Raw genomic sequence first — 22,140 nt, 5'->3', positions numbered from 1 at the left:
CAAGAGCATTGCCTTAAAAGTTGATTCCAAAGTTGTGAAGAAAGAAGACAATCCCGAAGAGGACGAAAACTTTATGCTTCTTGTAAAAAGACTAGGAAAATATTTTGGTGCAAAAAGTTCTTCATCGGATTCCGATAGTGATCAAAGCGCAAATCTAGCATTGATGGCATCACATCATTCGACGATGAAGACGATGAGGTTAGTAGTAACTTTTCAATTTTTGATAATGATGCTCAAGGAGCAATTGATGAACTTTTAAGTGAATGCAAAATTCTATACAAAACCATTTCATCTCAAAAGAATCAAATATCAACTTTGGAAGAAAATATTGAGAAAATGAAAAATAATCTCAAAGATGAAAAGGAAGAATTAATCAAGAATTTTGCATGCACTAAATGTGAGTCACTTGCTTTTCAAATAGTTCAATTGAAGAGAGTTATTGAAAGATACGAAAAAGGTCAAATCGGATTGGAACATGTTCTTAGTAGTCAAAGATACTCAAATGATAAAAGTGGTTTAGGTTATTCAAATTTTGCTAAACAAACTTCTAACAAGACCATTTTTGTAAAATCTAAAGAACAAATTCCTTTAGATAAAATTAACAAGCCTAAAGTGGTTCATCAATATAATAATAGGAAAAGGAACAAATCTTATTATAAAAAGAAATCTTATTCCCCTAGATATAAAAGCAACTTTGAGCCTACATGTTTCTATTATGGTATTAAAGGTCATACTCCTAATGCATGTTATGTTAGAAACTTTAGTGTTGCTCAAGCCCATTATGTATGGGTTAAGAAAGGAACTAACTATGAAGGACCCAAAGCAATTTGGGTACCTAATAAAACTTAACTCTTTTTTGTAGGTATGCTTGAAGACCTCCTCAAATCAATCGTATCTTGATAGCGGGTGTTCAAGGCACATGACAGGTGACTTAAACAAATTTTCACATCTAACGCTTAAGGCCAAAGGATATGTTACTTATGGTGACAACAACAAAGGAAGAATCCATGGCGTAGGCATCATTGGTTCACCGCCTTCAACAACTATAGAAGATGTCCTATTTGTGGAAGGTCTAAAGCATAGTCTCCTTAGCATTAGCCAATTGTGTGACCGAGGTTTCAAAGTCAACTTCACTAAAGATGAATGTTTGATTGAAAATGAAGTTACTCATGAAGTTATGCTAAAAGGTAAAATAGTTAATAATATATTTCAAATCTCTTTAGATAACTTGTCTTTGAATGTTAGGTGTCTCTTGGAAAACAACAATGAATCATGGTTATGGCACAAGAGGTTTGCTCATATTCATATGGAGCACTTGAATAAATTGATCAAGCATGACTTAGTCATTGGATTGCCGAAGATCAAATTCATCAAAGATGGGTTCTGTGGTGCTTGTCAAAAAGGAAAGCAAACTAAGTCAACTTTCATTTCCAAGAATGTGGTGTCCACAACTAGGCCACTACAATTGTTGCACATGGATCTCTTTGGTCCATCGAGAACAAAAAGCTTTGGAGGTAACGTTTATGCATTAGTTATTGTTGATGATTTCTCTAGATATACTTGGACATTGTTTTTAGTGCAGAAAAGTGATGCCTTCAAAGCATTCAAGAAGTATGCCAAGCAAATTCAAAATGAGAAGTCTCTTTCAATTATCTCCATTAGAAGCGATCATGGTGGAGAATTCCAAAATGCCTCATTTGAAGAATTTTGTGAAGAACATGGAATCTCACACAACTTCTTGACGCAACCTGAAAAATACAGTGCGCGAAAAAAACAACCGGCGAAAGAAAAAGACAGAAGAGTCGCCACCGTGCGTTATTCATCCCAAAGGAGGGAAAGGAAACGCTCGAAGTAAACCTGAAAAAGGAAAGGACAAGACGGGGTCTCGCAACCAAATCTTGGGTTCGGGAGTCGGTTATGCGAAGGAAAGGTACTAGCACCCCTACGCATCCATAGTACTCTACGGGATCCACTTTTGTGGTTTTCGTCTAAAGGGTGTGGGTTTACCTAATGTGTTTATTTACTAAAAAGGTTAAGAGAAATGACTCGCGCGGATGTCGCATCCACTGCATACGTATCTCATCTGAATATGAGAATCAGAGTCTTCGTAGCTCGGCTGGCCTATGGGTTGGGGGTAATTGTGCTCGCTAAGACATCGCGTCTTATGCCTACGTATCTCATCTGGAATGAGAATCAGAGCAAGCCGTAGTTCGGCTAACTACGGGTTTATGGATTGGGTTTTGGGCGAACAACGTCACTACGTAATCTACCGGATGCTCGACCTTTGGAGACTTACTCGCCTGTAGTAGAAGGAGTAAACGTGTTGCTTTGGGTTTTAGGGTTTGTTTGCGTTGTAGGAACGCGCATGCAAAAAGGAAGTCCTAAGCGAAGGAACAGTGCTACCTTAATTGGCACGCAGACGGGAGACTATTCGAAGCCTCGCATCCTATGGGGAAACGATCACACCACACAAAACATGTATCTTAAAGTAAAGTGCCACCAAGGGGCTTAAACATTGCCTCCTATCGAGGTCTTCCAGCTAAGAAAGTGATAAAGTACGAGAAAGGGAAAAAAATTACCACACGGATAAAGATCCGAAGCTATAACAGTTAAAGGAGCAAGAAACCCTGAAATCTCTCCAGCTGGACCGTCAAAGGAAATCAGTCAACACGAATAATCAGAATAAAACTCCAGGGGGTATCCCACAAATAAAGTGGGAAACCACGCGAGTGTCTCTGCAAAAGCCATATGAGCCCTCACAAAACTCGACAAAGGGTTAGAGCAGCAGGATGAAATCAAGAGAAAACAATGCCATGGAAACACAAGACAGGTTAGAATAAAGAGAACAAAAAAAAACGAATACTGTCATGTTCGCGACTGCTTCGCTTAGCGAAGGCTTAGCGAAGCTTCGCTATAGGCTCGCCTAGCGAAGCGGCTAGCGAGGGCCTGCGGGTTTTGGATTTTTCGTTGATAACAATTCGAGCTCTATGATCTGAAACCCTGTGGTATCCATATCATAAACGAAAATGATTAAAACATTCAAGGTATTGTTACACATATTCATACACAAATATAAACCCATGGGCAAAACCAGATGTTACCTCATACATTCATAATATTCAAATTCGAGGCGTAAAGTAGTAGGAACAAAGGCATACCTGATGAGAGAGACTGATTAGGATTGAATGGTACGGCCGGATCTGCAAAGTAGTACTAGGGTTCGTGTGAGGCGGAGTGAACTTCTCATAGCTGCCTGAAGGTTGCTGCAGAGTAGTTCCTAGGTCTCCTTCTCCAGTCTCTGGTCTTTTCTGTTCAGCCAGTGTTCAGCTTTATTTCATTGACTACTCCGGTATTTATAGGCCAAATTTCGCAGCTTGTGGGCTTTGAATGAGGACAGCTTAGGCCCAAAACTTTTCTGATATTTCTGAAATGCGCGCCCTTCGCCTAGCGAAGGATCTGCTCGCCTAGCGAGCATGACAGTGCTCTTCGCTAGGCGAAGCATCTGCTCGCCTAGCGAGCATGACAGCTCAGCAGCAGATTCTCACTTCTTCCAGCTTGGCGATTTGTACGGTGAATAGGCCTTATCTGGCCCTGTTGGTAGTACCTCAAGTCTATTCCTTGCGTTGACTGATCATTTGAATAAAACTCACAAAGTGTCCTGGATGATGTCCGAGCTTCTTGGAGCTAATTCTGATTGATGCGATGCAATATGGCATGAAATGCTAAATGACCTAAAAAGTGAATGCATGAATGAGGAGGGCAAATTTTGGGGTGTTACAGCTGCCCCTATTCAATCAACTGGAGACCTGGAAAGAAGATAGCGGCGGCTTTCACACTTTCGTGGTATCAAGGGATTGAATACAATAAAAGCCCAAAAATTTGCACTGAAGTGAAGTGAAGTAACAATTCCTTGAAAGAAGAATCCGTCTGGTACGGTGAAAGTCAGTCTGAATACCGAAAAAGAACGTTAACTCGGATACCAAAATAAATGGTAACACAGAAATAATCATGGCCTGAATGCCGCTCATCAGTCTGAATACTGGAAATGACTTCGATCTGAACATCGGGAGATATGAGATTATTAATATCGGTCTGAACACAGAGAGGCTGGCCTGAATGCCATAAGCTGCATCGACCTAAACGTCGGAAACTTCTTCGATCTGGACATCGGAAAATTGGCCTGAATGCCGCAAGTTGCATCGACCTGAACGTCGGAAACTTCTTCGATCTGGACATCGGAAAATTGGCCTGAATGCCACAAGTTGCATCGACCTGAACGTCGGAAACTTCTTCGATCTGAACATCGGAAAACTGGCCTGAATGCCACTTCGGTCTGAATACCGGAAACTGGCCTGAACGCCACTTCGATCTGAATATCGGAACACTGGCCTGAATGCCACTCGGTCTGGACACCGGAACACTGGCCTGAATGCCACTTCGATCTGAATACCGGAACACTTTCATGCTTGTCGGCATCGGCAGAAATAGGGAAAGATAATAGAGGCGGCGCATGGGCCAATGACACTTGCTGGGGATAACCAAGGTGAGTCATGAACAATCTTCAGTCTGAGTACTGGAAACAACTTCTAGCTTATCACTTGGGATACCGAGAATGTTTTATGCTTACATGCGTATGTTTGAATCTTTCAATGGCGTAATGCTCCATGAAAATGGAAATGCTACGCGATTTGGAAGAATGCAATGTAATATGATTCTACATGCAGGGATGCAAAATGCTGGGTAGAATGCCAAGCTGAGGCAAGGGGATCTGCTGGGGAAATGATTACCATCCTCTGGGCTCTGGCCAGGCTGCTGGAGATACACACCACAATGAACTCTGTGGGGAGATGACTAGCCATACCGAGACTCTGATCGGGGAAAGAATGGCATTGGAAGCCTGCTGCTGAGGAAAGCTACAATGATTCTGGCAACCACGATTTGCGAGAGATGACTCAGCAGGGGAAGCAAACACTGATACGGTACCGAGGTTCTGCTTCAAGGAAAGAAACCATGGATCTGGCATTAGGATTATCGATTTGGCCTCGAACTCTAACGAGCAACCACTTCTGCTGGGAAGATACAGTCTGTCACTGTCAACTCCGCTGAGGATATATAGTCTGGCACTGTCAACTCTACTGGGGAGTGTATGTCCTGAAACAAACGCTTGGGGAAGTACAGTGGTGAGAACCTGTTGGGGATTGAAGAATCCAACACTCTGATCAGCTCTGCAGGGATAAGACACCAGATTCGTCTGTTGGCGACCTCACTGGGGAAGATATTCACGATCATCTGCAGGGGATTTTAAGGAAATGCCCCGAGGGTATCTGTTCTGAATAGACGATCCAAAGCACTTAAAATTTACAGCAATTTTAAATGTTTATTAAGCATGTACCTGTAAAGCCCTTATGTGTCATGATGCAATGTTTATCAAAAATTCGGACGTCATTTTTGCAAACAAAACAGTAAAATGAAAATGAAAACAGAGATGTACTGAATAACATGATTTTATTGATTAAATGGCCTCTAAATAGGCATTTACATCAGGAAGCAATCCCTGGAAAGAGGTAATCGCACAAAAGATAAAAACAGAAATTAATCTAATGGCAATATGAAATGGATTTCTATTGGGTTCCAATTCTGCTATGACTTGCCCGTCTTCAAGATCCTCCAGATGATCAGCCTTCTGAAAAGGTGATTGGACTGTTTCCTACCTTTCGAAAATTTCCAGTCATTGACATGAGATGAGATTCAGAACTAACTAAGAACGCAGTCATTCGCTTAATCCCTAACTTTTGCCTGGATCGCCCTTTTCGGGTTTTCAATCCACCGGGATACCCATTTTTGCCTAAGTTGCCTTTTCAGGTTTTCAACTTACCGGGTGTACAATCTTTTTTTTTTTTTGTCCCTAATTTTTGCCCGAACCTTTTCATTTTCTTGGTTCGTCGGGATGCCCATTTTTTGCCTGGACTATTCTTTTTACTGTCCAGCGGGTCTATTTTATGCGAAGTATTTTTTAACTGCGTCTGAGTTCACAGGGGAAGTGAAGTTTCCACCATCCATAGTTGCAAGCATTAAGGCCCCACCATCAAAAACCTTGGTGACAATATACGGTCCATCATAGTTAGGAGTCCACTTGCCCCTGTGATCTGTCTGAGGAGGAAGGATCCTTTTCAAAACTAAATCTCCAACTTGGAAACAACGAGGACGCACTTTCTGATCAAAGGCTCTCTTCATCCGACTCTGATACAACTGCCCATGACAAATGGCTGCCATTCGCTTCTATTCGATAAGACTCAACTCATTGAACCTTGTCCGAATCCATTCAGCTTCGTCTAGCTTGACATCCAACAAGACTCTTAGAGAAGGAATCTCCACTTCAACAGGTATGACTGCTTCCATACCATACAGAAGGGAGTAAGGGGTTGCCCCGGTCGATGTACGTACTGAAGTGCGGTACCCATGCAAGGCGAAGGGTAGCATCTCATGCCAATCTCTGTACGTGACGACCATCTTCTGCACAATCTTCTTTATGTTCTTATTTGCCGCCTCAACAGCGCCGTTCATCTTAGGGCGGTAAGGGGAAGAATTGTGATGCTGAATGTTGAAGTTCTGACACAACTCCTTCATCATTTTGTTGTTGAGATTAGAACCATTATCAGTAATGATTCTTTCGGGAATCCCATAGCGACAAATGATTTCTTTCTTGATGAAACGGGCAACCACATGTCTGGTGACATTGACGCTGCCTCGACCCACTTGGTGAAATAGTCGATGGCAACAAGGATGAAGCGATGCCCATTGGAAGCAGTCGGCTCAATCTTCCCAATCATGTCAATGCCCCACATAGCGAACGGCCACGGCGAAGACATCACATTCAGAGGATTCGGCGGTACATGCACCTTATCAGCATAAATCTGGCATTTATGACACTTCCGAGCATACTTGAAACAATCTGACTCCATGGTCATCCAATAATAACCCGCTCTCAACAATTTCTTAGCCATTGCATGTCCGCCGGCGTGAGTACCGAAGGAACCTTCATGAACTTCCTGCATTAACATGTCCGCCTCGTGTCTGTCCACGCATCTGAGCAAAACCATGTTGAAGTTCCTCTTATACAGCACATCGTCTTTGTTCAAGAGGAAACTGCCTGCCAATCTTCTCAAAGTCTTTCTGTCATTGTTGGATGCCCCTGCAGGGTACTCTTGATTCTTCAGAAAGCACTTGATATCGTGATACCAGGGCTTGTCATCGACTACCAGTTCAGCAGCAAACACATACGCGGCCCTGTCAAGGCGCATCACATCGATCCTGGGAGCATGGTTCCAACGAATTACCTTGATCATGGAGGATAGAGTAGCAAGTGCGTCTGCCATCTGGTTCTCATCATGAGGTATATGATACAATTTTACTGTTGTGAAGAAAGTCAACAGTCTTCTCGTGTAGTCTCTGTAGGGGACCAGAGTGGGCTGGAGAGTATTCCAATCACCATTCACTTGATTGATCACCAGAGCTGAATCTCCGAAGATGTCCAGAGTCTTGATTCTCAAATCAATGGCTTGCTCAATACCCAAAATACAGGCCTCGTACTCAGCTTCATTATTTGTGCACTCAAAAGTCAAACGAGCGGTGAAAGGTATGTGGGCACCTTTCGGAGTTGTAATGACAGCACCAATTCCACTTCCTCTAGTATTGACAGCCCCATCAAACAACAAAGTCCACTTTTCGTTTGGATCAGGTCCCTCCTCAACAACTGGCTCTTCACAGTCTTTCATCTTGAGGAACATGATGTCTTCATCTGGAAAATCAAACTTCATCGGCTCATAATCATCAATCGGCTGCTCGGCAAGGTAGTCTGACAGAATACTACCTTTGATGGCCTTCTGTGACGTGTACTGAATATCATACTCTGTTAAAATCATCTGCCAACGGGCAACACGTCCGGTGAGAGCCGGCTTCTCGAATATGTATTTCACTGGATCCATCTTAGAAATCAACAAGGTAGTATGGTTCAACATATACTGCCTCAGTCGGCGAGCAGCCCAGGCCAAAGCACAGCAAGTTTTCTCAAGCTGCGAATATTTGACTTCACAGTCGGTAAACTTTTTGCTAAGGTAGTATATGGCATGCTCTTTTCGACCAGACTCGTCATGCTGTCCCAATACACACCCCATCGAGTTCTCAGTCACTGATAGGTACATTATCAGAGGTCTCCCAGGAACTGGAGGTATAAGGATCGGAGGTTTCTGTAGATACTCTTTTATCTTCTCGAAAGCCCTTTGACAATCTTCATTCCACCTGATAGCCTGATCTTTCCTCAGCAATTTGAAAATTGGCTCACACGTGGTTGTTAGGTGAGAGATGAACCTTGCAATGTAGTTCAACCTCCCTAAGAAACTACGGACTTGCTTCTCTGTTCTTGGCTCTGGCATTTCCTGTATCGCTTTTACTTTGTCGGGATCCACCTCAATCCCTTTTCCGCTAACAATAAAGCCCAACAGTTTTCCCGATCTCACCCCGAAAATGCATTTGTTCGGATTAAGTCTCAGTTTGAATTTCCTCAAACGCTCAAACAGTTTCTGCAAATTCACCAAATGTTCTTCTTCTGCCTGAGATTTGGCAATCATATCATCCATATAAACCTCGATTTCATGATGAATCATATCATGGAACAGAGTTACCATAGCTCGTTGATACGTTGCTCCGGCATTTTTCAGACCAAACGACATCACCTTGTAGCAGAAGGTGCCCCATGGGGTTATGAAAGTTGTCTTTTCCATGTCCTCTGGTGCCATCTTGATTTGGTTATAGCCAGAAAAGCCATCCACGAAGGAGAATACCGAGAACTGAGTTGTATTATCTACCAAAACGTCGATGTGAGGTAATGGGAAATCATCTTTAGGGCTAGCTCTGTTCAGATCTCGGTAGTCGACACACATCCGTACCTTTCCATCCTTCTTAGGTACTGGGACGATGTTCGCAACCCATGGCGGATAATTGGTGACTGCTAGAAACCCTGCATCCAACTGCTTTTGCACTTCTTCCCTTATCTTGACAGCCATCTCTGGTCTTGTTCTTCTGAGCTTCTGCTTGACCGGAGGACAACCTTCTTTGAGGGGCAAGCGGTGTACCACGATGTCTGTGTCCAGCCCAGGCATGTCCTGATAAGACCAGGCGAAGATGTCAACGTATTCTTGCAGCAATTCAATCAGCCCTTTCTTCACATCATCTCTCAAAACAGCCCCTATCTTGATTTCTCTCTTGGCGTCCTCGGTGCCGAGATTAATCACTTCAACAGACTCTCGATGCGGTTGAATAACCCTTTCCTCTTGTTTTAATAACCTGGTAAGCTCTTCAGATGTTCACAGTCTTCATCATCCTCTTCTTCAGCTTGAAAGATTGGATTTTCAAAGTCGAAGCGAGCCGTAGCAGAACCGTTATCAATAGGATCCGGTGATGTGCATCTGCATGAGTGATGGTATGTGCTTATGAGTGTGAACAAGAAGTGAAAACTAAACAAAACATTGCCATTTTTTTATTTTGAAAAACTGCAAAAATAGAAAGACAGTGGACGAAATATTTGAATGCAAAAAGACGTCCTTTATTTATGATAAAAATGCAAGTGTCACATAGACGGGCCCTACAATGAGTCATTACGCCCTGGGCGGAACGTAAGACTTGGATATGCATGAATAAACAAAGAAAATTACTCTTCAAGAAGAGTGACTTGGATAATCTCTTCAGAAGACCAATTGTTGATGACTTCACCCGGGATCCTCGGACGCACCCAGTTGTCGATGTCACAATCACTATCCCCATCTTCTTCGTTGACTGCAGAGACTTGACCATACTGAACGATGCCAGCACTGGAGAAAGTGATCGGCCCCTGAAGTGTTGTAGAAGTCAGAGCTGGCTGATATCCAATCCCGAATCTATCTTCTTTCACTGGTAATTCCAACAGACGCCCCCAACCGGGAGCAACACCTGAATCCACCACGGCCCGTGCCTGCTTAAAGGATGAGATAGAGGCACCCGCTTTAACCTCTTCCACCGGAGCTGCATCCTTGACTTGAACTGATTCAAAAGCCTGACACAGAGTCTCATGAATTTCACCTTCTACCTCTACATACTTGAATGTAGACAGGTTATTGACCAGGATGTCTTCCTCACCACAGACGGTGATAATTCGTCCGTTGACCGGAAACTTAATCTTCTGGTGTAGAGTTGAAGAGACTGCCCCAGCATTATGGATCCAAGGACGACCCAGCAGGCAACTGTAGGAAGGACTGATATCCATCACGTAGAAGACAGTGTTGAAGGTTTGTGATCCAATCAGAATTGGCAATTCTACCTCTCCAAACACCGATCTCTTAGAACCATCGAAGGCTCTCACAATAAGATCCGAAGGTTTCAAGACCAAACCCTCTGCTTCTAACTTCGACAGGGCTCTCTTGGGTAGCACATTGAGAGAGGAGCTTGTATCCACCAGAACATGCGATAGCACGGTGTCTCTGCATCTCATCGAGATGTGCAGAGCCTTGTTATGATTGCGTCCGGCTGGCGTCAAGTCAGAATCGGTGAAACCCAACCCGTTGTCGGCATGCACATTGGCGACGATCCCTTCTAAATGGTTTACCGAGATTTCTTGAGGTACATAGGCAGCATCAAGAACCTTCAGAAGTGCCTCCCTGTGTGCCTCCGAGCACAATAGGAGTGAGAGAATGGATATCTTGGACGGAGTCTGAATCAACTGATCGACTACCTTGTAATCGCTCTTCTTTATGATTCTCAGAAGCTCGTCCACATCCTTTGCAAAAGTGGGCTCAGAACCTCCCTGGGGTGCAGAGGTACCCTCATTCACGACATGCTTGCCTTTGGTCTTCGCCACAGCATCAGCATTATCAGCTTGGGTAACCGGTGGTGAGAACAGTCTACCACTCCAGGTGAATCGCCTGATTCCTCCAATATTGTCCACTGCGGGACCGTCAAGTTCAGGCTTCTGACCTTCTTCTACTCTCAGTGGCCGTTCCACCCCATGATCGTGCGTGTATACATTCCCCCCATAATGCCACGGAATGGCCCTTTCACTGGTGAAAGGTAAAGGACCAGGGGTTGTGATGGTCATAGTAGATCGTCGCACTGGTGGCACGGGTTGCGCTTCTGGCACACCGATCTGATTAGTTGGGTAGAAAATAGTGATAGTAGCAATATCACAGTCGTACTCGGAAATCTTATTCATTGAAATGCAAGCATCCGAAACATCGGGATCAAGTTTAATTACATCGTTATGGATTACAGAATCAGTAGGAACAACATCTGCGAATTCATCAGCAGCACCTTCAAACCCTTCTTTCTCAACCCCTTCCACAAACTCTTGGACAGACAAATCTTCAACCTGGAGGATACCTTTGTCGAGCAAGGCCTGGATACCCTGCTGTAGCTTCAAACAACCTCCACTCGGAGTGGCACAATCCAAACAACCCTTCCCACAACCGGGGAAAACATCGGCCTTCAGCAAGCATCCTTTGATATCCAACAATGGAGTCTTCAACTTCAACACATCCTGAATGGACTTGGCTTTTCCTTCTATCATATTAACGTTCGCACCACCATGCTGGGGCATGGGATTGTTAACGACATTCGGAGCCGGTGCAAGGTCGATGGCTTTTGAATCTATGAGGTCCTGAACTACGTGCTTAAAAGCTTTGCAGTTCTCAATATTATGGCCAGGTGCCCCAGAGTGGAAGCTACACCTAGCGTTGGCGTCGTAACCCACCGGAAGTCTACCAACAGGAGGAGCCAGAGTGCGCAGTTGCACAAGTTGTAGTTGTTGAAGACTAGAAAGCATCTGAGCGTACGACATTGGAAGGGTGTCGAAACGCCGGTCCATCATCCTTTGCCTCTGTTGATAAGCGGGTCTGTTACCCGGTTGTTGCTGCTGTTGATACTGAGCTGGTTGACGTTGTGGTTGTTGTTGTTGTAGTGGTGCTGCAGCTGGAATGGTCACAGCCGCAACATACGGTTGCTGATGATAATTCTGAAAGTTATTCCTCCGGTTATCCCTGTTCCGATAAGAAGATATGGCATTTGCATCCCCTTCTCTCCTCTTCTGTCCCTGAATGAACGACTTCTTCACCCCTGATGAGGATCCACCTCCACTCTGGCTCTTATAGGTCTTTAGGTAATTCTCCATCCTTTCTCCAGTAGAGACCACATCAGCAAAGTTGGAAGCATTGCACCCCACCAGACGCTCTAGATAAGGTCCAGGCAGCGTATTCATGAACATGTTGGCCATTTCCTTTTCCAACATAGGAGGCTGAACACGGGAAGCTATATCCCTCCATCGTTGAGCGTATTCCCTGAAGCACTCATTGCTTTTAAGAGACAGATTCTGAAGTTGAGTTCTGTCCGGAGCCATGTCTGCATTATACTGATACTGCTTCACGAAAGCCTCTGCCAAATCCCTCCAGCAACGGATGTGGGCTCTGTCCAGCCTCATATACCATTCCAAGGATGCCCCAGCTAGGCTATCCTGGAAGAAGTACATAAGTAGCTTCTCGTCATCAGAGTATGCAACCATTTTACGGAAATAGGCTTGCACGTGAGTTTTGGGGCAAGAGCTGCCATGGTATTTGTCAAATATCGGGACCTTGAATTTCGGTGGCACTCTCACACCTGGGACCAGCCCTAAGTCAGCAATATCTACTCCCAGAAGATTCTGTCCTTCCACTGCTTTCAACCTCTCTTCCAATCTTCTAAACATGGGGTCCATGCCAAAGTCTTCCTGAAGCAAGGGGAACTGATCATCCTGACCATCCTGAATGGGTTGTTGATCTAGGTTGACATGTAGGATTGGGATAGGCCCCGGTCCATTGGGACCATTAGCCTCTCCAGCTGGAGGATCAGCCAACGTCTCCGGTTGAGTAATAGAAGGATCCCTCTGCACCAACAATCTAAGCTCCTGCTGTCCTTGAGCCACCCCTTGAACCAAATCCATGAATTGATTCATGCGAATCTTCATCTCGGGGAGCTCTGCTTGTAGGCTCTCCCTCGCTCTTTGTTGATTCCTTCGGGTACCGTATCGGTGAATGCCTGAGTCAGCTATCCTGCTAGTGGGACACCAAACAAACTGAGTACACTGTGGCGGTACCTGTTATGCAAGACATGCGGATGACTATGCAAATGCAATGACATGTTTATCAATTCCAAAAGTATTCTACCCCCTTGATTCCAGTCTCACATTTGATAAACAGTGTAAGAAGAAAACCCCGACTAGAATCAAGAAGAAGATTTAACCCTCTTGAAAAGGGTAAACATGTGTTAAGTGGTGTGAATGCAAATGATGTGATGATGTGAATGCAATGCAGTGGCATGTCAATCAGGATTGCTGTATCTGCTTGAACATCTGTCAGGTTGCACTGTCTGGAGAGAAATCAAGAGCACACCAAACAAAGGTCATGGGATGGGTCATGTTATCCTTAATATCAACCACCCATTTTGGTGGATTATGGTTTACACCTTATCAACACCCGAGTTTCATTGATATTAAGGATGCCTGATCGGATCAACCATGAATCAAGGGTTTGTCGCAAGTCACGAGCATGGAGTTTAGGTTAAGAACCACCCAAAAGGAGTGTACTAAGGTTTAAACCTGCCAAACATGTTCTACAAAAGGTTCCCATAGTCATAATCCCATCTTTCAGATATTATCAGAGGAACGACTACTCGTATTCCAACAATATTCTCAAGGGAGACTCTTATGAGTGTAGTATCGCGTAACAATCGTATCAATAAAATGGTGGCGCCTGATTTGAGAGATGTCATCACGGTCCTTTATAGACTCGTGGTAAAATGAGCGTCCTTGTATGTTTTATTTGTAGTAGTGATATATACTATGTAAAGTCTAGTGAACTTAATGGATTCATTTTAAGACTAATTGAGATTTAGTAATCTCATCCCACTCTTGTTAAATATTTCCAGGTAGCTTGAGGCTGATGAAAAACAAGGGTAAGATGGCTGAATGCGGGATTGAAGATGTTTTCGTTTTGTAGTTTTCACTGTATTTTGAGTCAAAATAAGTCAAAGCAATATTATTAACAATGAATCGGTTCAAGTGATAAGATATTTGAATCTTTTAAGTAAGTGGGTAAGAATTTAATTTTTATTTTATGGGTATGAAAAAAGTTATAGTGTAAAGGGATAATCCATCTTGTGTGATGATCAACCAATTTCTCTATAAATTTTAGTCATCGTTAAGGATGGTAAATGAACATGTCCGCCTTATTTTGGCATGCCATGTAAAAATTAGCAAAAAAAGGGATATAATTGAGCGAAAATAGTTGAAGGTACATGTTTAAAACCTTGGTCCGCTCTGCAAATAAGGGTGGGGCGGAGAAGACTCACTAGCACTGCATCTTTAAACTCTAAAAATATGAATGGTCGTGTTCGCAAAAGCATATAAAAAACGAGATGAAACAGACATATTAGAGGGTGTATGTTTAAAATTTTAACTCGTCCTACAAAAAAAAGTGCGAGCAAAACAAACTTCTGACAGGACAAGTCTATTTTGCTACCTCTAATCACTACTACTAATAATAGGGCATTCTAAAAATTCATATAATATAAAATAAATGATAAAAATCAAAACTTTGCATCTCATTTATTAAGGAGAATGAATGCCCCCATGACATTTTTGTCGATGATAATGCACACATTTAAATGTTTTATCTCATTTATAATATAAGTAAATTTCCTAAATTTTTGTATTATGTGAGATTTGAACATTATATCTTATGGATAAGTACAACAATTCATAAAAGCTCACATCCAATAGAACTATGTTTTTCTTTTATATTCCAAAATATACATAATGGAAAAATCAAACATACAACAAGAATAAAAGTTGTATTCCACCAAATGAGGTTGATTATAAGAGTTAAATTCTGTCAAAATATTTTTTAAATAATTTTTTTAAGATTTATTTTAAAGCCTTTTTTTTTATATCATTTCTCTCTATCTTATCTACTATCCTCCTCGTAAAAGAATTTACAAGTCTTTCTATCTATATTTTCAAACCTCCTAAATCTAATTTCCACTTCTTTTCTACTTCAAGATGCATTTAAATTGTTTTTTTAAAGATGTAAACCATTTCATTTCATGCTTAAATCCAAGAAATGAACTTTTTGTCCTACCTTTTTTACATCAAGGGTTTTCCATTTTCATTTTTATAAAATACACCTAATTTGTTTTCCAAATATTATACACTAAACACACGAGTAATTGAAAAGTCAAATCTTTGTTGACAAAAGACTTAAAGCACAAGTAATCAAATTAACATAGAAAATCATACATAACATGAGTTTCCAAATATTTTTGTTCCACTCAAGGTGTGTGAAAAGACACATTATTGAAACCCCTAGAAAATTCATACCAACAACAAGAAAATGAAATGACTAAGTTTTATGACAAGTAAATAAAATCAGCACCAAAACATGCAAGTTTCTGAAAATCCCATGTCCTAGTTTCCTTTATTCTGAAATCTAAAAACACCCTTATTCTAAGTTCCCTATTACAACAAACATGATGCTGGCTACAACAGGACCAGTTACTCTTCTGCACACCAAATATTCGCACATGCTTCAAATGGATCTTCTGCTACATACTCCGTTATGGCGGGTCGAGGAACCGGCTTCTGTAGTAACGCTGCCCCATTAAACATCATCACGCGGTACAAACTCGTATAGAAATTCGTCTGCAACGAGAACGATAGCTTGTTTAACAAGTAATAATAATAATAACAAATCATGCTTCAAAGCAAACTTCAAAATTTTACTCACCTCATCCTGGTCTAGTGCCATAAACCCGAATTTCCCGGTCCATAACGACTCAGCTTCATGAGCAGCCGGTAAGAATAACCGTTCGATTTTTAACTCTCCAAGCAAGCCCTCGATGCAGGCAAACAGGGCTTGGAAGTAACCCTTAAAGAAAACATGAACATTATCAATATCAAAATATTTCAAATGATTGCTCGAATTTAAATACACAAGATAGAGTAAGTAATTAACCTTTCCTTGGCTAGCTGCATTAGTTGCAACTAAGGGAAGCTCCGCCACTTCTCGCCCGAACATGCGGAATACCCCCGTGCTTACAACCTCTTTGCTGTAATAACAGAAAATACAAACCAAAATCAAGTATTTTTCAAACTAAACATGGAATTAGCAACAAAAGATTACTCAAAACTCGGCATTACTTGACAGTGAGCACTGCACAGTACATTCCACCAAAATATTGATCCTTGATGCTCCTCCTGTGGAAATCCAATCGAAACGAAGCAAATTGCGTTCACATGTTCAGAAGAGTCAGTAGAGGAAATCAAAGTACAAAAAGAAGTAAATGCTGCTTACCCATAAATCATTGATGGAATGAAATCTATGTCTGTATCAGCATCCACTATGGGATCAAATTGTTCCTGAACAGCACAGATGTCAGTCATTACTAAAATCGCGCAATCCAGCGGATCGAATTAACAACAAAACTGTAACTATATACTCACATGAAAGATAGAAACAGCCTTCGAAAGCAATGCCCTAATTTCTTCAGAAGCAAGCAACTTCCAGTTCATAATCCTCCATTTCACATCAAGACCGTAGTTAGTTTTTAAACCTTTTTCTTTATGCTTCTTTTTAATCAAGCTTAGGAGGGAATCTGAAATTGGCACGTCCCCGCGAATCACTAAATTGTGCAAGACAGTCCGAACTTGAAGACATTCCGAGCCGCAGAACCAGTCCCCTTTAGGTAATTTCTGGTAAAAATAACTCTTATTAACAATTGTATATAGTAATGGAAAAAAAAAACTCAAATCAGAATAAAAAGACAACATTTGGTACCTTTAGGTCAGCTATCTTATGATCCTTCAAACACCCTACGTGATATTCCTTATTACACTGCAATGAAAAATCAATCAGTAATTTAATCAAAACACATAGTGATGTAAGACTTAAAACAATGATTCGCGCGAAGCAATACCTGGTCGCAAATAATTACTGTCCGAGGACCAAAACCTTTTAGTTGGAAATCATCTTCCCTAGAATGTTGAACACACTTCGATGATCAAGAACAAAACATCAATAATAATAAAGATGAAAAATGTTCTGGACATCGGAATTACCTGCACAGTGGACATCCACCTTCTACGGCCTCAGTATCATTAACCGTAAGGGGGGCTCTCTGGGCTATCTGTTCCAAAGGAGCCATCTCTGCAACCCTTACAGCATCCTGAGCATTTGCGTTACGCTCTTCGCGTCTTTCGTTATGGTATACATTATGACAACAATATTTGCAGTACCAAATACAGCGCGGTTCAGATTTAAGAGGCACACATTCTGCAACAGAAAAAAAAAAGTTATAAATTTGTTATTCTAACGCTCTTGTCCAAATAACAACATAAAATAGACAAAACTTCACCCAAGTGAAAAGCTCTTGGGCATCCATCACAGCATAAAAGATGTCCTCCTTGTTCACAAATACTGCAGCGGCCATCACTGTCGGCACTCCTAGAAATTTTCTGCTTTTTCAACAGAGAAATGGACAACTCATGTAGCGAGACTCCACCAGCGAATATGTGCAGGTAACTGCAACAAAGAAAAACACTAGTTGATTCGCAAAACACCATATTAAAACACTTGTCTGAGTTTTCCTACATGTGTCGTACGAGTGTCTGAGAGTGACGCATAGTAACCAACATCTATTAGTACAAGTTAAAAGAAAAACTCACGGCTTGCGTCGGGATGCCCAGCCAGCATGTGCTTCAAATGTAGAAGGGCTGATCTGCTCGTCATCAAATATTTTATTCAGAAAAAACGTGTAAGATGTTTACTTGAAGCCGATAGACGATAGACGGGGATAACATTTACGACGTGATAAGAAAAAGTACCAGATCGTCACAGCAACTACACGTAATTGCAGAGTTGTAACGGTTTATTTTACCATCCAATAGTTTCTACCAACACAACAAAAAAATTCTTAAGCAAAGTGAAGTCGAAAGAAAATATGTAATGTAAGAACAAGTCATTATCAAATCAACCTCTCCTCGAGCAATGTATGTCACATCAGCCCCATGTTCCAGTGCTTGAAAGACCAACTTATGCAGGTGTTGGTCCCTTTGAAAATTTAAAAACATAATAAAGAAAAGTTATATGAACGAGAAGACAATAACTTGGCATGTTAATAAATGAACAAAAGAATACTTTAAACTGATATTAATGTTTCAGATATGAGAAACAAAAACACACTCACTTTCTAGTTATTTTTCCATGCCTCTTATCACTAGCTGCACTGTACTTCATTCCTTTGTACGATGGCTTTTGAGGCTCAGCTGGTTCTGGAGACCTGAAATAATTAGACCGTGAATTGAATTAACCATCTGTTCAACTGCATAAACTACATTTTTACACGTGATTAACTAGATGTCATGCAGGTATAAAAAAAATGTCTACAAACAAAATACCTCGGGATAGCCGGTGACGGTGGTGGTGGTGAAACACAGCTAATAATAGTCTCAGTTGTACGAGTTGGACTAGGTTGACATGCCTTCAACTCCTCGCATGCAATGCAGAACAGTCTCGACACAACCTTGGGATCTTGAAAAGTAAACAATATATTTCAAAATCAAACGTTAAACTCTCCACAAAAACCATGCAAAACAACAAAAAGATGGCGGGAAAATAAACCTGAGTTGCATTACAAACCTCTACAGTTCAAACAGAACTTTGATTTTTGCATAGTAAAGTTTCCGAGAACAGCATGAACAGAATCCTCCATTTTGTCTATAGGACTGTTCAAAAATGCGTTCATTACACAACGAACAGTATTCCCATTTTCGAGGAAAGTATACTCTGGGGGACGTTTGTTTGCACTTCCAGCATGAACCTCAAATATAGCCGGGCTCACAACCTACTCTCATCAAAACAATTCAAACATGTAAAAAATTACTAAGACATGTGATTTTAAAAGCAACATTGCTAATGTATCTTCACTCACTTACCTCTACTCCCTTACAAATATCACAATAACATTCGATTCCAGTCGTTTTGATCACTCCCGGTGAATCTTTTTCTCCAGGTTTTCGTACCTACAAAAGTACACACAGATTCACACCTCCAAAATTAATAAGGGATCATAACTGAAGTTCACAACAGCTCGAAAACTGGCTTTAACTCTGCATGGTTCAAGATGAACCTATTTGTTACCTAAAAATTATTTTTAAAATTTTATTATAGGTATAAATTTATTTATTTTATTTAATAATTTATATTAAAAATTGTTTACAAGTAATATATATATATATATATATATATATATATATATATATATATATATATATATATATATATATATATATATATATATATATATATATATATATATATATATATATATATATATATATATTAACACCTTGAAAAGTATACTATTATTATAAATAATTTCTTCAAACAATACTTTTCAAATAATTTTCTTAACCAAATTTAAAGTTGTTAAAAGTTGACAAAAAATTTATGTTGAAATAAATTTTCATTTTCCATAAAGAGATTAATAGTTATTCACAATTAATAATGTAATTTTTTATATATATATGCGCCCAATCAAATCACTTTAAAGTGACATTCTTAAAAGTTTATTCTCAAAATACATGTGTAAAAACATTTACATTATCACTATCGATACATATTCACAATCTCATTTAACTTATTTTTACTATGAGTATAAAAAATTTATGAAAAATATTTGGGAATCATTGATTGATGATATTTTTTCTACATCAGTTAAAAATGAAAAAAAAAATACTTATAAGAGGAAAAACTTATTTACACTTTATATATATATATATATATATATATATATATATATATATATATATATATATATATATATATATATATATATACCCGATTCATTTGGAATGAGAAAAATCCCGAATGAAGAATCGGATCCATGCGGAGAAACCCGATCCATGCGGAATGAGAACACATGCGGAAAAACCTTATTCGGATGAGGACACATGATCCAATCCCGATGAATAAGGTGATCCATGCGGCCATGTGGAGAAACCCTACCCTTCCCTTCCATGCGGGATGAAACACAATTTTCAATCCCGACTAAGAAACGAGATCCATGCGGAGAAACTCTATCCTTCCATGCGGGAAGAAAACACAATTTCCAATTTCGACAAAGAAACGAGATCCATGCGGAGAAACCCTATCCTTCCATGCGGGATGAAAACACAATTTCCATTCCCGATGAAGAACGAGATCCATGCGGATAAACCCTATCCTTCCATGCGAGATGAAAACACAATTTCCAATCCCGACGAAGAAACGAGATCCATGCGGAGAAACCGTATCCTTCCATGCGGGATGAAAACACAATTTCCAATCCCGACGAAGAAACGAGATCCATGCGGGATAAGAACACAAATTCCAATCCCGTTGAAAACGGATGTGTATTTTTTTTAGGGGAGGCGGTATCCACCCCATTGCAATGCCATGGCTATCCCATATTGCAAAACTGCAAAACTGAAAGAAAAAAAATACAACAAGTTAATAAGACATTACCCTGATGCCGCGGACATATTTAACCTTCAATCCATCGAGAACCGCTGAGTCTAGCAGGTCCTTCAGCTTTGAGGGAAACTTCTTAGAGTTGGAAAAAGCAGGTTTGAACTTATTTACTTTAGTTGACACCTTTAGTCTGCGATCTCTACTGGTCTCCCCAATTTCACGAACAGGTTGAAATGTTTCATCCTCCACTTCACTTCTGGCATCTTCTTCACTCAAAACACCATTCTGTGCGACACCGATATTTTCCACACCATTTCTTGTCCTCATAGGTTCAGGAACATGAACCACATTCCGGTTCTTTCTTGGCCGGGTTCGGCTGAGAGATGTCGAACCACCACAGATCTCTGAGTGAGTCTTACAGGCATTGAGATACTCTCTCCGAAAACCCGGACGGACCTTAGACACAACCTCATACTTCTCAGAATCAGTGCTCTTTGTCATTGATACGTGAGAAATGGTTCAATCAATGAAAAACGAGGGGTTTCAAAAGCTGAGTAGCTCAGAAATTATTTTGTGGCAAAGTGCATGCACTAATGGAAAAATGGTGATGAAGAGTTAGGGTTTGAGAAGAAATTGGTGGGATTGAGAATTGGGTTGAACAAAAGAATTGAACTGAATGGGACAGACAGGTTACTTTGAAGAAGGAGAAGATGTTCCTTCTATTGAATTACAGAACCCACCAAACTTATACAAATATATTTTTGTTTGTATATTTTTTTTGACAAGAATCACAAGTATATATAAAGCTCCAAAATATATAAATATTTATAAAAATAATAAAGGTATAATTGTTTAATATATAAGAAAACTTTAATACATTTACTTTATTTAATAAATAATTTTTTTAATATTTTTTTTTTATTATTCTGAGACAATTTTCTTTATTTTGTTGGTGAGCCTTCCCCTACCCCTAAAGTTTGGTTAGGTGCATATCTATCATTTATTCATGGAATGCTATGTCTTTTTTTTATAAATAATTTATTTTAAATAAACTAAAATTTAAATAAAATTTAGTATGTAAAGACATATTTTTGAACATATACTTTATAATATGGCAATAAAAAATTTGTTTAGTAACCATTTTTTTCATTACGAACACTTATTTTACTAACTTATAACTTATTTTTCAAACGTTATTCTAAATAGTATTTTAACTTATAGCTTATAATTTAATTTTTCTTCCACTTTTATTTTTATTATTTTAACTAAAACACATTTTTACCCTTTATGATTTATTTTAATTTAAAATAAAAAATCATGTATTAAATACAAAGAATATCAGCGAGTGGAATCACTAATTTTATCAAAAACTTCAATTAACTTATCAACTATCAGTCATCAACTATAAATTATAAGATATCAAAAGAATTGAACTGAATGGGACAGACAGGTTACTTTGAAGAATGAGAAGATGTTCCTTCTATTGAATTACAGAACCGACCAAACTACTACAAATATATTACAAATATATTTTTGTTTGTATATTTTTTTTGACAAGAATCACAAGGATATATAGAGCTCC

At 40.1% G+C, this 22,140-nt stretch overlaps 2 protein-coding genes across 3 annotated transcripts in view; both read right to left on the bottom strand.

Annotated features, from left to right (window-relative positions):
• Positions 1-22,140, bottom strand: part of LOC127106299 (uncharacterized) — a 130,893-nt gene that overhangs the window by 88,074 nt on the left and 20,679 nt on the right. The window contains exon 1 of one of the 2 annotated variants that reach the window (XM_051043604.1): positions 21,162-21,262. The exons of the other annotated variant lie outside the window; for it this stretch is intronic. The gene's annotated coding sequence lies outside the window, so the exon portion shown is untranslated. Of the gene's footprint in view, positions 1-21,161; positions 21,263-22,140 lie in introns of those variants that run through there. 2 annotated transcript variants of the gene reach the window in all.
• LOC127106301 (uncharacterized) lies at positions 15,311-21,173 on the bottom strand. Its single transcript, XM_051043615.1, has 18 exons — positions 20,613-21,173; positions 19,043-19,129; positions 18,747-18,951; positions 18,506-18,638; positions 18,295-18,387; positions 18,083-18,158; positions 17,933-17,998; positions 17,774-17,826; positions 17,464-17,630; positions 17,168-17,381; positions 17,026-17,083; positions 16,887-16,943; positions 16,553-16,801; positions 16,404-16,468; positions 16,250-16,306; positions 16,065-16,158; positions 15,837-15,977; positions 15,311-15,751 (listed from the first exon to the last, which is right to left on the bottom strand). The coding sequence occupies exons 1-18, from the start codon at positions 21,057-21,059 to the stop codon at positions 15,605-15,607; spliced, it is 2,409 nt and encodes an 802-aa protein (XP_050899572.1). The 5' UTR covers positions 21,060-21,173; the 3' UTR covers positions 15,311-15,604.

This window comes from Lathyrus oleraceus, chromosome 7 (genome assembly GCF_024323335.1).
Source record: "Lathyrus oleraceus cultivar Zhongwan6 chromosome 7, CAAS_Psat_ZW6_1.0, whole genome shotgun sequence".
In the NCBI taxonomy this organism is placed as follows: Eukaryota; Viridiplantae; Streptophyta; class Magnoliopsida; order Fabales; family Fabaceae; genus Lathyrus; species Lathyrus oleraceus.
The sequence above is the reverse complement of the archived record's forward strand: the minus strand, read 5'-3'. Positions and strand labels throughout refer to the sequence as shown.

Coding starts and splice junctions, on each gene's coding strand:
- LOC127106301 (XM_051043615.1), bottom strand. CDS start 21,059: ATGACAAAGAGCACTGATTCTGAGAAGTATGAGGTTGTGTCTAAGGTC. Junction 18,159..18,294: donor CATGGAAAAATAACTAGAAA/GTGAGTGTGTTT, acceptor AAATTTTCAAAG/GGACCAACACCTGCATAAGT. Junction 15,752..15,836: donor TGGCACTAGACCAGGATGAG/GTGAGTAAAATT, acceptor TTCTCGTTGCAG/ACGAATTTCTATACGAGTTT.